This window comes from Corticium candelabrum, chromosome 9, assembly GCF_963422355.1.
Source record: "Corticium candelabrum chromosome 9, ooCorCand1.1, whole genome shotgun sequence".
In the NCBI taxonomy this organism is placed as follows: domain Eukaryota; kingdom Metazoa; phylum Porifera; class Homoscleromorpha; order Homosclerophorida; family Plakinidae; genus Corticium; species Corticium candelabrum.
Window position 1 is genome coordinate 6,000,132 of NC_085093.1, and position 17,086 is coordinate 6,017,217.

General features: G+C 40.3%; 1 protein-coding gene across 1 annotated transcript; it reads left to right on the top strand.

The window, feature by feature from the left end:
• The first annotated feature begins 4,155 nt into the window (after window positions 1-4,155).
• On the top strand, window positions 4,156-8,616 carry LOC134184720 (tyrosine-protein kinase Srms-like). The gene is made up of 4 exons (XM_062652465.1): window positions 4,156-4,247; window positions 4,716-4,875; window positions 5,654-5,790; window positions 8,487-8,616. The coding sequence occupies exons 1-4, from the start codon at window positions 4,189-4,191 to the stop codon at window positions 8,614-8,616; spliced, it is 486 nt and encodes a 161-aa protein (XP_062508449.1). The 5' UTR covers window positions 4,156-4,188.
• The last annotated feature ends 8,470 nt before the right edge of the window (window positions 8,617-17,086 follow it).

Genomic DNA, 17,086 nt, shown 5'->3' on the forward strand with positions numbered 1-17,086 from the left:
CTAGAACAAGCCATACTTGCAAGTAAGAGTGAATGAGTCGTCAGAAGTGATCAAAGCCAAATATGTGGCAAGTGGACCAAGATGACCTGTTTGACCCATGGGTCAACTAGCGCCGGGTCCAGGAATTTTGAAAGAGGGGGTTTACCGTTAGCAGTTATTTATATCATTACTAATCTTCTCTTTTCTAATGAAATTATATAAAATTACTGAACCACGCCTATTGAAAAAGAAGAGGGGTTGCAACTCCCTAAACCCCCCTCTGGATCCGGTCCTGACAACACAAAAGAAATGCTGTTAGCCATGCTGAATACTTCTTGTCGCCCTGTGAAGACGTTACAGTGAATCAACTGTGGTTTGAGATATTTCAATCGCCTGACATTGATGATGAAGTATCATGTCAAACTGGAATACAGCAGTCAATGATGAGCTGCACATCACAAATGCAGCATTTAGATGTATGCATTCATTTCTGTCATTATATATACAGTGCATAATAATAAGTATAGTGTATACAGGAAGCACACTCCCATAAGCATGACTTGGAAGAGTTAGAAAGTGTTTTACTGTATCAAGCACAGAGTCTGATTTAGAATCTTTACCATTACTTTCGGCAGAAATATCATCACTCTCAGCAGAAAAAAAAACAAGAAAACAACTCTGCCCACTCCACAAATCTCGCCACATAAATAGAGAGTCTACAAAGTAAGCTACATCTTGTTAATTAAGTTATCAAATAAAGCTCAATAACATAACACTGCATTTCAGAGATGTCCATGGCTCCCCCTTTTAAAACAACAACAGAAGTTGGCCTGAATGGAGCTGTCATATGATGGTACATCTCCTACAGCTGAAGATGCCTTAGCAAGCATCCTCTCTGCTCCAACTCAACAGTTATGTGCTTCTACACCCAAATGTGTTGAACGTAACCGTTCTTTCCTCGTTGATATGACATCACTTAACCCAAACGACATTTTTGCAGATGATCTGGGAGCTTCGAATTGTCAAGGATGTCCTTCACTCTTTTATCAAGTAAAACACAACCTTTATGGAGAAGTGCAAATTCGTCCAGGTGGAAAGAAAAACAAGGAAGGATTACAAAGAAAGCAACACACAGAGTATACAAAAACTATGCTAAGGATAGACAGAAGGCATTCTGTAGTGCAGACAAAACGAATCTAATTTAAAGTTTAGTAATACTTAGTTGAAGTATTCGACCGTCTAGGTTAACTTGCTCTCTCTTATTTAGAGTCCGCAATAATATAATAAACAACGTTAATCTGGTTTGATAATATATAAGTTGGTGTGAGTACCAGTAAGGTTTAACTACATTTAGCATTGGTAACTCAGGGAAACGGCAAACCCGGCACGGACAGGGATGCTTCAATTTAAAAATCGATATTCTAGTAATAGAGTCTGACATCAAAACATAGTCAAGTATTGTAGATGTGCCTTGCTTGCAGCTTACAGCTTGCCGCAGGTGTCAGAAACGACGTCATCTCCGTGTAACGTTGACGTTTTGTCTTCGCAGATTTAGCCTCAAACCTTCACTAATGCAGATGTCGGCCTTGACTAACACTTGGCTCATTGCGACGTTTTTCTTTTTCTCCAATCTTTGTACTCAAGCCCATGGTAATCTCAAGCATGTACTTTGTAGGATCGTTGCGGTCATAAAATTCTTTCTTTAGAAGTAAATTTGGTATTTTCTGGCTGCGGCATTCGACGAGGCTTTTCGTTTGTTCGAGTTAAGCCTTTCAATGCCAGCATAACTTATGGATGTGAAATGACGTCTGATAGTAACTCGGAGTATCATTACTTTTCGTCTTACAAGTCTTCCAACCCTGACAAAACGATCGACGTTGTGTTAACTAAAGGATCAAGACAGCAAAAATCCGATCTCAAGCTGTTTCTAGTCTCTTACGAATACGTACATTGGAGTGTCAGGGCAGAAGATGAGACTACTTTACAAGAAATTGGATTGGTGACAATGCAGCGAATGAATTGTTTACGTTTTGTTTTTTATCGTTTCTTTGTTAGAGTTCTCCGCCTAGCACTCCAACTGCTACAATTGAAGTTGATTTATCTGCGATTTCTTTGAAGAAATCACCACATCATGGGCGTCTGTACGTAGGAGTTTGGCCATCAAGCGGTCAACTTGTCCAAATGCTTAATTCACCTACATTTATTAAAACGGCGATTCATAATATAATGAAAGATGGTCGACTAAGATCTTTTAGTGCAGTCTACACAGCATCGAGCGTAACGATACCCATTGGAATTTCCAAAATAATGAGGAATGGTACTTCAAACCCAACCAACAATCCATTCTCTTCATTAGCAACGTCGAAAATTACAATAAATCAGACAAGTGGAAACGATATTATGTTTACAAACTCGAGTGGAGACCAGCCAATCAATCAAAGTTTGATATATGTATTTTATATATTTATCAAAACTAGCGATTTGTTGATGGTTTTCAGGTGCTGTGGATACCTGGAATATCAGCTCGACGTATTTGTCTCTATATACGTCTTTTCCATTAGTCGAACACAACATTACGAGCAGTCAAAATGTTGTAGTACCCGTGTCTGTCGCTTTATCTGTCTTTGTTTTTATCTTGGCAATAACGATAACTCTTATCAAAGTGAGAAAGCAGCAAATCTCAAAAACTAAAAATGGGGAAAATGATAAAGGCATAAATCTTACAAAAAGTAAGTATAAAAAAAGATAGGAAGTTACTGATCACGATTAGCTAGCAATATCAAAATAATATAAAATCGTATGTTTACTGTATATTCCCGCGGATAGAGTTTCTTGCACGTATTTCAATCCATTTAGGGTCAGAGTTATAATCAAGAAAGACTTCTAGTGCAAGAAAGGAATGTATTCGATCATCAACTGTTAATACACACACACACACACACACACACACACACACACACACACACACACACACACACACACACACACACACATACACACACACACACACACACACACACACACACACACACACACGCACGCACACACACACACACACATTGTCATTCTTTCTTCTTTGTGTGGAGTTTGCGTTTGTCTAGGTTGCAATTTTACAAGTTTATAGCATATATTAATTAGACGATGCTTACGACCAATTTCGTTCAAAAGGTGTAATGTTCTTGACGCAATATAGTGCAGTGGTGCGATGCACCTGCACGAAGGCGTCGCGCATCTGCTAAAACACTCATCTAGGCCACGGCATGTGTATTCGAATAAGCTGCATTTCCGCAAGCATGCTGATTGAATAGTATGATGTAAGAAGTATTCGAGTAAAGGCTCTATTTTAGAAACTACGCGCTATTCAATACTGAGACGGTGTGTTCTTGCTGCTGTTATTTTCACGGGCGTACGGTATAGGCGATTAATAATTAAATTTATTAGATTAATTGATAAAAAGTAATCTAGATACATATTTTGTGGTCCAAAATAATATTCCATTCTAAAAATGTTTTAAAACAAATATAACTTGCTTGGTAGTAACAGGAACTGATGAAATAGTCAACATGGTACAAAGTCATATTCCGGATGTCTGCATTATTTGTGCAAGTCGCCTAAAGATTGAATCCTTGCTTGGTCAAGGTGCGACATTGTGTAGTATTTGAGACATATACATTGCATAATATGTACTCACAACAGGAAATTTTGGACTTGTATACAAAGGTCGGTGCACGATGACGGTTCAGCATAAACTTAATTCATTGCAACCCAGACAACGAAAGACATACCAAATGATTGTTGCTACTAAAAGCATCAAACGCAAGAATGAATTTTAATACATTTTGAATTGTTTGTGCTTAACTAGGCATATATGTTTAATTAACAGACGACATTAAATGCGAGAACTTAACTGGATTCATGAATGAGTGCATTTCGATGCACAAACTTAATCACCGCAACGTCCTCAACTTGATAGGAGTATGTGCAGGCAAAGAAAACTTTGGAGGCCCGCTGATTGTTTTACCTTATATGGAAAATGGAGATCTCAAATCCTACCTTTGCAATAAAAGAAAGCAATGCGATGTGGAAAAGGACGAGGATTGCACGGTAATGTAGTGTACGAAAAATCTATGAGAGAAAATCAAACTTTTGATTATGTCTGTTGTATAGCCAAAGAAACTACTAAGCTACGTGATTGAGATTTGTTCTGGCATGGAGTATCTCAGCAGTTGTTCTATCATTCATAGAGATTTAGCGGCGAGAAACTGCATGTAAGAACAACAAATGCTTTGCTAAATACTCTACAAATATATCACATTATAATCTTACAATACACAGACAACACACACACACACACACACACACACACACACACACACACACACACACACACACACCAAGTTCGTCCGCCGCATTGGATAATGTAACTTTCATTGACGAAAAATGAAGACTGCAGTGAGTCGTTCAGCAGAGGCAAAATATACGCAATAGCTTTTTCAAGTAATATTCTACACAAGTTCAGTTTACTAAAAGTTACATCAAACGTGCAAAATCTATTTTAAATTCCTACAATGTAAAGAAATCAATTATAACTAGTTTTAAGGAATCCGTAGACGCATCGCGTTGGTGAGTATGCGTCCAGTGGAATTATCTGACCGTCTACTGAAACGCCGCGTTATAGCTATAGACAACACGTAAGGAAAAATCTAATAAAATATTATTGTCATATTTTTGTTTAGGTTAAATTCTAACATGACAGTGAAAATTGCTGATTTTGGTATGGCACGTTTTATAAACGAGGAATCCTACTACAGACAGCAAAGTGACACACCTATACCTGTCAAATGGATGGCTCCTGAGAGCTTGCTTCAAAAAATCTATTCTGAGAAGAGCGACGTGGTATTGTTTAGTTTGCTGTATTGGAGACGAGTGCGTGTGTGCGTGAAGCCGTGCGTGCGTCTGTGTGTGTGTGTGTGTGTGTGTGTGTGTGTGTGTGTGTGTGTGTGTGTGTGTGTGTGTGTGTGTGTGTGTGTGTGTGTGTGTGTGTGTGTGTGTGTGTGTGTGTATGCGTATGTGTGGTGCGATAGCTCAGTTGGTTAGAGAGTCATCTTATGGAGTGTCCACATCCGGGACCTTGAAGGGTCGCAAGTTCAAGTCACAGTGATGGCGAGCTATGGCATAATTTCCTTAAGCAAGAAAATAACACACATTTGCTTCTCTCGACTCAGGAGTATAAATGAGTACCTGGTCATTGACTAGGGTCCTAAGCGGCCATCGGCTGTGACGTGACATCAGCCATTGGGGTCCTGGTGAGACTTCGGGTGCTCACACCACAGTTGGCTTCACAAGTCGGTGCTCCTGCGAGTGCCTGGCCCGGCTCCAGGAGTTTGCTAGCGCAGGTTCAGAGTTCCCTGAGTAGCGCACACGACCCAACTTAACAGCTGGGAGCGTGACCTCTGACAGGCAGCTCCTGACATTTAGGATTTCTTAGGTGTGTGTGTATGCGTGTGTGTGCGTATGCGTGTGCTTGTGTTTACGCATGTGTGTATGTGTGTGCGGGTCTGTGCGTGTGTACACGCTTGCGCATATGTTGATCTGTGCATCTATTTGTGCTACGAGTATTGTCAGATCTATATCTATGTAATGACGCCGTCTGAATTCGTTTCGTATTTTGTAGTGGTCTTTTGGCGTGACGTCGTGGGAAGTATTCAGCTTGGGAAAATCTCCTTATGCAAACACGACTAATGTTGGCATTGTTGATCACCTTCGGAACGGACATAGATTGCCTCCTCTTGCTGTTTGCCCTTCAAATACGTGAGTTAAACTACATAGAAGCTAGTTTCTGTGGAAGCTTCATCAATGTATACATACATACATACATACATACATAGATACATACGTACATACATACATACGTAATACATAAACACATAAATACATACATACATACGTACAGACATACATACATATTTACATACGTAATACATACATACATACATACATACGTACGTACATACATGCATACAAACATACGTATGCACATACATACATACGCAATACATACAGACATACATTGTTTGAGCCACTTGGGTCCAGGTTAACAGTCATTATACACTTTCTACTATGAAGCTCATGAACCAACAGTCACTATGTAACAATAGACTTGCTTCAAGTAACTCTAGCTACAACTATCTGTCACTATGCACTTAATGTACTTGGTTTAACAGGAACGTAGAGAGAGGCAATTGCAATCCCTTCTCCAAACGCACTCTCTAACTAATTGAGCAACAGATGACCACGCACAGGCGCGCGCGCGCGCTCGCGCACACACACACACACACACACACACACACACACACACACACACATCTATTACGTCCCTAAGTGGTCGACATCAACAACCAAGCACTATCCTTACAAAACATAACCCTAATTATTCTACATATTATGAAGTCAAGTCCCACATGTCAAACTTATTTTCTAGCAAAAGTATCTACAAATTATCATTCTAGCATTGTGTTGCCACAATCGAACAGAGAGCTGTTGCAAAAGGTTGTAGAACCCTTGTTGTAAATCGAAGTCATCATAGTTCGTAGTTTTGGCTGCAATAGTTGTCAACGTCTGAAGACTTGCTTGAGTCCAAAAGCCAAAAGATTCCAGCGTCAGAAGGCAGAACAGTCTTGGACACTTTAATAACGATTGCTCGTGTTTGTAATCCTTTTCCAATCCTCCTGCCACCGGCGTGGTGTGGTCCTCAAGTTTGGGTAGCTTACAAATTAGAAAGCAAACCACGCCCATTTCTATCACGGCAAATATCACGCCCAACTTTCAACTTTTCTAGCTCGCAGTTTGTAAACAAATAAGCAAATTAATATCAATTTTATGTTGCAAGTAGACTGTTGGACTGACTGCCGTCTGTGTGCGTGTAAAGGAGTGCGTGTAAAGGAGTGGAAACACTGTTACTGTCCGTGCCAAAAAGGATTTCATGGCTCGCTGAGATCGTCAAATTTAATGACATCTCGAAGACTATAGGATCTAAAAGACCAATTCAGTGCAAACGGCGTTGACCAATTTTAGTATTTCGTAATCTATCCAGTAATATAGCTCTATCTATAGTCAGGTAGAAAATACCTTTGGGGTAAGTACCATGGAGTGCAGGCAAATCATTATGTAGGGGTGCCTCGGGCAGCGGCATTGCGAGAGTCCAAGATTTGGCGGGCACACTGGAAAATTTTCTCAAATTTATATTTCAACTCTTAATTTCATCGTTTTATTTTAATTTCACAGCATTATCGTCACGGGCACAATCAATTACTAATGGATAGATAATCCTATAATTTGAACAGAATGGTTTGCAATTTGCAAACTATATGATAAAAATTAAAAAGTAGCCAAATGTCTGGGGGTACGTGCCCAGGAGGCCCCATAGCTACAGAACTGCTCTGAGATTATATACGAACAGTCACTGTTTAGTAACTTAATATTATATTTCTGCTTAAACGAAGTGACACGCCAAAATATTTGTGGGGACTATGCGCTCCCCAGTCCCCAGACGCTACGCCGGTGCTCCTTCCCTTGCAGCGCGGCTCCAACTATTTCTGACTTTCAAATACGTACGTAGCTTGGACAGTGAAGAAAGCAGGCCTGCCATCAACGAAGTGTGGATGAAAAATGTCATAAGGACGAACCCTAGAGTTACTAGAACTTGTCTGTTCTTACCTGTCTGTTTTGTTGTCTATCAGTAAGGCATGCAAAATAATGTCACATAAACCATTATGACGTCTGTTAGGAGCTAAATCTCAACCACAACCCAGTAAATGGTCTCTATGAGGGCCACATCTGAGCGAGTCAGGAGAATCCGGAAACAGAGGAATGCCAAGCCAAACCCTGAAGGCAATAATGAACTCATGTTGAAGCATGGATGGGCCAAGGATTTGGTTTGAGACTGCTTCAGCCATGCTCCAGCATAAGCGGAGGAGAGATGGTATTAATTTTGCCTTGCTCTGTCTCTCAAACTGGCCATGTCCATGCACACACACACACACACACACACACACACACACACACACACACACACACACACACACACACACACAGTAGCTTTTATCATAGAGTTTGTGCTCTGCCTTCAATTTCAAAAATGCAGTTATGTGCATGTTAATTGTAAAACCATACAAATTTGATAAAAGATATCACAAATTTTGCAATTGATCGGTAGTATCAGTTTCTTACTCTTTAATACAGTCAACACCTTCAATTCATTAATCCTATTTAATATTCTTAATATTGTCGTAATACCAAACCCAAATCCAATCAAGCCAAACATATTTGTGCACACAATTTTCCGGCTAAAAGTTTTACTGTAAGAAGACTTAACACAAATTTGCAAAATTACTCAGGCAAGTGACAACGCTTCAAATATTTTAAATACTATGCGGTGCAGTAAGTGTATGCATAATTGTAACATGTCATACCTTTTTGATAATATGACTGATGTTGTGTATTATTAGATTTGAAGTCATTTACTCGTGCTGGCTTTGGGCTGAAAACGAAAGACCCACTTTCAAGAATCTCTGGGAAAAGCTAAACAAACTTTTTGATTGGCATTTTGGTTATCTGACTATCGAAGAAATTAGTTAGAGCAACGATTTGCGCTGATTTATTACTTTTAAACAAATTTTAATATATGTTATAATGACGGTGTACATAAGGTAATTGAAGAATAATTAAATATGCAAGCAAATCAACCATAACATAAATTTATTATAAACACATTTAACAACAACGGTTTGCTAAATTGATATTAATAAATTATTAATTAATAATTAATTTGATTAATTTTGTTTATTAATTATTAACTAAGGAAATATTTTAACCATTATCTATTAAGCAGATGCTGAACATGTTTTAATAAGTTTCCTCTACAACTCGACCCTTTTCTTTAACAAAGAATTTTGTTGAGCATAATAACGTTTAGAACAACTTTTATTACAAACAGAACTAAACTTTATAAAATTTGCTAGCACCCTGTCACGGAATTGCCTGCTATATCGTGCTTGATTTCAGTAACGTAATAATTTTTAATTGTGCTGACGTTGAGCACGTTTTCTATAGCTTGCGTTAAACCATACAACTTTTGATTTGCTTTTGCTGGGCTTAGGTATTTGGTTTTTTTGGAATCCTTCGGGCAAATAGAATTTGTACGATTTCTGACAAATAGGATGCAAGCTATACGTATATCGCTATTGCGTCCTTTGATCAGCAGAGTATACGGAGCGAAATTTTTTGGAGGCTCATTATTAATATTAATTTGTTAAAAATTATGATTAATTTGTTAAAAATTAGCTGTATATGTATATACGTATAGATTTACAAACTAAAAACGTATTATTTCTGTACTGTATAATTATGTATCTAGAATCACTCTATTAGACTATAAAAAATAGATGAGCAACCACGCTCATAACTTTGGGGTATTGAACTCTCAAGAATCTCCCGTAGCTACGACACTGCTTTGCTTTTTTCAATGATGTATTTTCAGACATATGTACGAATGTAGCAGTTATAGCGCAGCGCGTTTAATACAACGCGCCTCATTCGTCATTTGCATCGTGCATACCAGTTGTGATACGACCCGAAACGACCTATATAAGTTGAAACAATTGTAACAAGATGTCATAAGAGTTTGGAGTCGCCGCGTTGCATCTTTGTATGTTAAAGCTCGAATCTCATTTACACCAACCTTCTAGATGAGATCCCGGCTGTTCTCGTTCAATCATCACTTTGCAAACATTATAGAAATTTGAACAATTATTGTAAGATGTCACGCCCAGGTTGGAGTCTCTGGTCTGCATCATTGATTTCTACATCTTGGATTGCATTGTAACGAAATTTTGTGACGAAACTCCTGAAGAATAAGATCTTTGCTGTCTTTATTCACACGCATGACATTTCAAAAAAATTATGAAAAAAATTGAACAATTGTCAGATGTCACAAGAATAGATTATATAAACATGATTGAATTACTTTATCATCATCTATCTCTATTGACTATGCTTTGTAAGTGAGTTTACTACTTACCATTTCTTGCATCTTGTGAGAAACTTTGCCTGCGTAGAGACGCGTAGGAAGCCATTTCTTGAGTACGGCTTCTCGAGGGTAAGAGACTGCTGTTCAAGCTGAAGTACCTTGATTCACACCCTGAACAGATAGACTTGGAGTGTAAGCATGGACTACACATTGCCTAGCGATGAAAGTTTTATCAGGTGAAGATTTTGCAGTAGGGAAACCCATTCGGGGTGCCGAATGTGACGCACTGTGTGGCTGAATAGGACTACTTGTTGCCCCTATCTAGCGTTTTGGAACTGTGAAACTTTGTATCTTGTCGAACTAGAGTCAGCAAAAATTCGTCTAGCTTATCCAACCCTACATGGAAGGCGGTGAGCTCATGAGCTTACATCACTTAATGTACCTTGGCCTAATTCTTTGTTTGCTATACAGAGTAATAGTCTTGGCTGCTGGTTCAATCCAACTCCACACTGTGTCAAGCACATTTCTCAACACAAAACCTGTAAACCTTGATTTTATCATTTGGCAGTGTGTTGAGTGATTCCTTGCAACTCGGACTTCGCAGATGCTAAGTCTTACTCGAGAACTCTAATCTTGTTTTCAAGTTCCACTATTTAATTTGCTTGCTGTTAACTTATCCGAAGTAAACCATCAGCTTTAGTCTTAGTGACATTTTCGACAATCAACATGTTTACTTCTCTAGGATCGCTAGACTATATACATGTCTTGATCAACTGCACCTGCAGATGAGGTAGAACTATGGCGCGTGATACGTGCCAAAATAAGAATAATCGTGCATCAGGGGTAGGGTTTTTGTGCATCAGGGGTAGGGGTTTTGTGCATCAGAGATAGGGGTTTTGTGCATCAGGGGTAGGGATTTTGTGCATCAGGGGTGGGGGTTTTGTGCATTAGGGGTAGGGGTTTTGTGCATTAGGGGAAGCGGTTTAATTTGTGCATCAGGGGTAAGAGTGTTTCTGTTAATTACTTTAGAGGTGGCTTTAGTGTAGCTAGGGGTTTTGTTCTAAGAACATCAGTGTACCTCTAGCCTGACTATGCTAGGATTGCATGTTGAGCATAAATGTTTATACTTTTGCAAGTGTAGCAGCTTGTGAAACATGCACACCAGTACGTACAAATATCCAGTCCACGACATCACTGCATAGTCTAGTATCATTGGATATAGTTTTCAGCTCATGAAATTATAGCGTGTGCACTGTACCCACCACAATCTGTAGATAACAATTATTTTATTGCCTCGACTAACTTTAAGTACGTACTTAGGCAAGTTGTAGCAAAGTCTATTGCCAGCAAATAAATGTCTATTCCAAAACAGTCACTCTCACTTAGTGGGTCAATGGTCTCAATAAGCCTAATTTTTGGGTCTTGCGAAAGTGGACATAACGTTTAAGAAATGTTGATATTGTGGTCGTCTTGGTGTGGTACTTGGCCATTCCAGTCAATCCCATAATCGTCAGTTACAACCTTTAATTTACAAAAAAGGAAGAACAAAGTAGATTAATTGCACTGTAAGGTAACATATTATACTGTCTACTAACATCTTCCTGAAATGTTTCTACTACCACTCTATGACTGGAATTTGCCATACTGGTGAGGCCTTCAATCCATAGATGATTTGGTGTACGGTTAGCACCACTGAGTACATGCTGAACCCACGCTGGCTGCCATGTTTCAATGTGCTCGTTTATTCTCGGCAGATATACAAAGTGGAGGCAAAATGTGGGTGTCACTACCAAGATCAAGAACCCTACAATTTTCCAAGTGTGAAAATATGTCGTAGTACAATCCTGTGACTCCCAGGAAGAGATCTCGCCACAACCTTTCAATTCTCTGGTTGTGGACACTTTTTCCGACTTGCATGCTGCCTTGATTCAAACCTCGAGAAGAATGACTCAACATGTATCAAGCAACTGCAATGTTCTCGCCACCATGATCAGATCGAACTCTTGATGGCAGACCATACTGATTAACAGCTCCAATGAACAAATTCAAAACGGTCTCTGCTCTATTGTTGTCGGAACAATGTAGAAATACAGGAACTCTTGAATAACCGTCAATATCTCATGAATAACAAGTCTCCACCTATTGAATAATTAATCCAACATTAGATTGCATGCAATCATCAATTTCACACAGTAATATTGCATGGTTACTGCTGCATGCTACCGTTTATTCTGAGTGCATAACTATATTTAAAGCATCAGGGCTGGATCCAGACGGGTGGTTCAGGGGTTGCAACCCTCTTTCCAATATGCGTGGTTCAATAATTTCATAAAATTTCATTAGAAGAGAGAAAATTAGTAATGCTATAAATAACTTCTAACGGTTAACCCCCTCTTTAAAAAATTCCTGGATCCAGCCCTGAGCATGCAGCTACACATGTATATATCTTATCAGTTTATGATTCCCATCAATATGACAAAACAGCAAGGGGCCAGAGACGGCTTAAGAGCATCTTGGATGACAAAGACATAGCCAACGAGCTGCACCACCTTCAGGATCACACCTGAGTACAGCTTCCCTAACTCGAATTTGTTGAACAAGAATCCCCTTGGCCTTGAGAAGTCCGTTCAAAATTCGGTATCCGCAATGAGGATACTGTTCCTTTAGCTCTTTCATAACTGCATCAAGGTCACTATCTGAAATGTCTGAAAATGTTCAACGAGAACTAAGACCAAAGTCTGTCATTCTCCTTCTAACTGTTTTTAGGAAAACCCCTAACATTTTGGCGATGACTGGAACAGTAAACCCGTGGCCTAGAAAGTATTGTAACTGCTCAGATGTCACACAAACCTTGATCTACCTCTATTTGATTGTAGGGTGGTTGTCTTATACGAATCTTCGACTCAGGAATTCGCTGAAGCTCTCGCTTGCTCCAAATATCCTGCAGCTTCACGAACATACACAAGAGAATTTCGTATGTCAGAATTTATCTCTAGTGCGGCCAATCGATGCATATGTGTGCACAGACGGTCACAGAAACGCCTGACATCAGCAAGAGTGCTAGAATCTAACTGAAAGGGCATGATTTGCCGCTGGGCGTTATTCAGCAGTCCTCTGATAAGGCGACGAAGTTCCTCGGCTGTTTCTTCTCTTGAGACGGTCATGATCTACTGTGTGCAACTAGCCTCGTACCTAAGCCCTCTTAAAACCCCTACCTTGATGCATAAAACTACTACCCCAGATGTAAAAACATCCTACCCCTGATGCACAAAACCCTACCCCTAATGCACAAAACCCCGACGCCTGATGCACAAAACCCCTACCCCTGATGCACAAAACCCCTACCCTGATGCACAAAACCCCTGCCCTGATGCACAAACCCCTAACCCTGATGAACAAATCCCCTAACCCTGATGCACAAAACCCCTAGCGCTGATGCACGAAACCCCTACCCCTGATGCACAAAATCCCTACCCCTGATGCACAAAACCCCTTCCCCATGATGCACGAAACCCCTACCTCTGAAGCACAAAACGCCTATTCCTAATACACAAAACCCCTACCCCTGATGCACAAAATCCCTACCCCTGATGCACAAAACCCCTTCCCCATGATGCACGAAACCCCTACCTCTGAAGCACAAAACGCCTATTCCTAATACACAAAACCCCTACCCCTGATGCACAAAATCCCTACCCCTGATGCACAAAACCCCTATTCCTGATTCTTATTATTCCTATTTTGGCACGTATCAAACGCCATAGTAGAACAGCCTCTGCTTTCTGATTTAGACACTACAGCTATGAAATAGCTAGTGCGTGTGTGTTGTGTTACTCTAGACATAACTGTTGCTGGGACTTGTAGACTTGCAGTGCTAATAAACAGACTGTGGTGTACGTATACTGTACTCTGATCCGCGTCATTACCTATCGAGTGCAAGTTATCACAGTAACATCTTCGACTTGGCAAATCACATATACACAGAAGCAAGCTAGACTGCCCAGAAACAACGCGAAACGTCCTTCATGTCTGGTTACCCCAAATGTGCATGTTCCCAAGTGGCATGATTTCACTCGCTAAAACTAATCCATCACTAGACAATGAGTAGTCTATGCTTCCACTCAACATATATCTGCTCAGAGTGTGAATCAGGCGACTTCAGCTTGAACAGCAGTCTCTTACCCTCGAGAAGCCGTACTCAAGAAATGGCTTCCTACGCGTCTCTACGCAGGCGAAGTCTCTCACAAGAGGCACGAAATGGTAAGTACTGAACTTAATTACAAAGCCTAGTCAACGGCAAAATGATCCACAGTCCAGAAGCAGACCCGGAAACGTGGACTTTGTGTACAGCGAGATTGGCGAAAGGTTCGTGTTACCTTCGAGATTGCGCATTCTCTAGAAGCTCCGCCCCCAAATATCGTCTACCGATTTTTTGTTTTGCACAGGAATGATAACCACCGCTAGAGCGGAGAGTTTGTAAATCTACAAAGATCTTTCTAGACAAAACTGTACATGACCTGACTACAATCCCTCTGCGTCTAAAACCACCAACGCATTGTTAGATATCTTCTGCAATAATCTATTTGTTCATAAAAGGTAAATTTGGTAAACAGAACAATTTGCCTGATTCCAGAAACTGACTAACCATTTGTTATATTATCTGCTGGGGCAGAAAACGGCCTACTCAGTTAGAGCATATATAATACATCTTCAAAGGGCGAAGTATAGCGTACTCATATTTCGCTCGCACTTACAGCTTGTTACTGGCACTGCGAAAAACATGCAGTTGATGTTCGGGTAGAAGGAAGGATTTGTCTCCAATAAAAGCTTCAGAGAGTGTTGTCGGTCGTAATTTTGTCGCTCACGGATGCCCATTTGGTACGGTTACGGGTAGAGTCTACTAGAATTGCATCGCGACACAGTGTAGCTAGACATCACATCGCAACACAGTGTAGTGACGAAGCTCGAGTGTGCTGGGGGAGGGTTCACAAATCCAACAAATACAATATATGTATGTTTGTACGTACGTACGTATGTATGCATGCATGTATGTTACATATGAATTTAATTAAACTAGTAAATGCTCGGTTAGCATTGTGTTTGGCGAGCGATGGTGTTGTGTCTTTACCTATTCGCGTAACAATGGTTGCGTTACGTAGCAATAGTTTCTGTCAATCAAACGCGGGACCTCAGGAAACAGACTCTCGGTTGCTCTTCTATAGAATTTTGCGTTCAATTATCCGATTCAGGCGTTCAATTATCCGTTGCTTACGGCTGTTGTGCAACTAAATAACTTACATAGTCTGCGGTTGGGCAGCTGCTCAAATATCATCATTCATCAGCTGTCTAGACGTAATAACTTGTAATTAATCTTGACTTTAGCGTGAATTTGAGCTTGTGTTGTAGGATAATTTCTTTTGCACTAATCTTGGTGTCCCATGTTTCCACGGAGGTCTAACTAAGCTGTTGTGAGGGAACTAAATCTACATATCTAGGAAGCCTACAACAACGCCTTGTTCCGTGAATCATGGTGCAATCCGCATACTTTGTAAATCGGGCGTCTTGAGTGATACCATGCAACAGTCTATCATGCGTCGTCGCGGGTTTTTAGCTAATCAAGAGCTCGAATTTCACTACTTCGCCTTCCCACCTTTCTTGAATCAATCATTTAGTGTTCAGCTGAAACGTGAGTGAGCATCATAGAAAGACGTCATGAAAGAAATGTGCGACTAAAATAATTATTTACATATTTGGTACTTCTAATTAGGACAGAACATCGAATAACTGTATGTCAGATAATAGAATTCCCGAATCGGATAACTGAACGCCCAATTCGGATAACTGCTTGCCTGAATCGGGTAACTGAACGCCGAGTTCGGATAATTGAACGCAAAATACTATAGTTGTCTTCAATTCTTCGTTCACGCTTCAATCGTCTCACTCGTTTACTGAGATAGTTGCGTAACAATGATTGCATAGTCATGTGACAATGGTTGCGTAGCAATAATTTCTATCAAAGTAACGCGCGAAAACTCAAAAAACAGACTTTTCTCTTCTTTTAGCTTTTCCTTTTTATTCCATTTGTCACGAATCAGTCTCCTTTGCTCTTTAGCCGCGTAAGTGAGCAAAATCGAGAGTTGTTTGACTCTTTTCGCCAACAAATTACAAGTGAGTCGACCCCTTGAAAGGGGTCCCTTGCTTCAATTTTTAACGCATATGTTACGGAGTCAAATTGCATTCATCTGGCATCGTCGTTTTAACGATTTGTCTTTCTGTTTTGCCTTAAATCCATATGACAAGTGCTGACGCACGTATATATATCTACTATATAAAGCTCAAATTGTCTGTCTGTCTGTCTGTCTGTCTGTGTGTGTGAGTGTGTGTTCGCGTTTGGGGGCCACGTCTTTTGTCCGGTCGCAACCGAAATCGGCACGCACACTCGACACGCACAGGGGAAGGTTTGCGTAAAAAAATTAAAAAAATTATGCACCGGGTCCCCTCTCGAGGGGTCGACCCCCGCGTAAAATTTCTCGATGACGCAAACGCTACACATTCCCGTTCATTTGAACACACGCCCACACTACTCCCGTGTAGACCGTATGCATCGTCGTCCTTCGGAAAGCTTCGAGCAATCCAATATCTCTTGCCGACGAAACTTACTCTTCTGGCGCTTTCGTTTCTCTCCAAATTCTGATTGCATTTGCACCGAATCCAACCTACACGTTTTCTGCAGCAAGTGCTACACGGGGAGTATGTCGATTTCTATCGAAACAAGCGCGAAGAGCAAGATTCCAAATCATTCAGGATATCCGGGACCTCGCAACAAAAATGAACGTGACGTGTCCTCAGACCTAACTTTACACTACAGTATCTTGCCCGTACGAAGGACGGGCCATGGATCCTAGTAAATATATAAATATAATTTATCTCGAGCTCAATTGACATGACAAGAGAGAGGCTCGCTTCGCTCGCTAATTAAACTCATTTATGCATACGTAGATGCATTTCCGTCACTATAATAACTGAAACGGTAGTCTGTCGTCATGTAGACTCAACATACAACTGATCAGATGAGTTCCT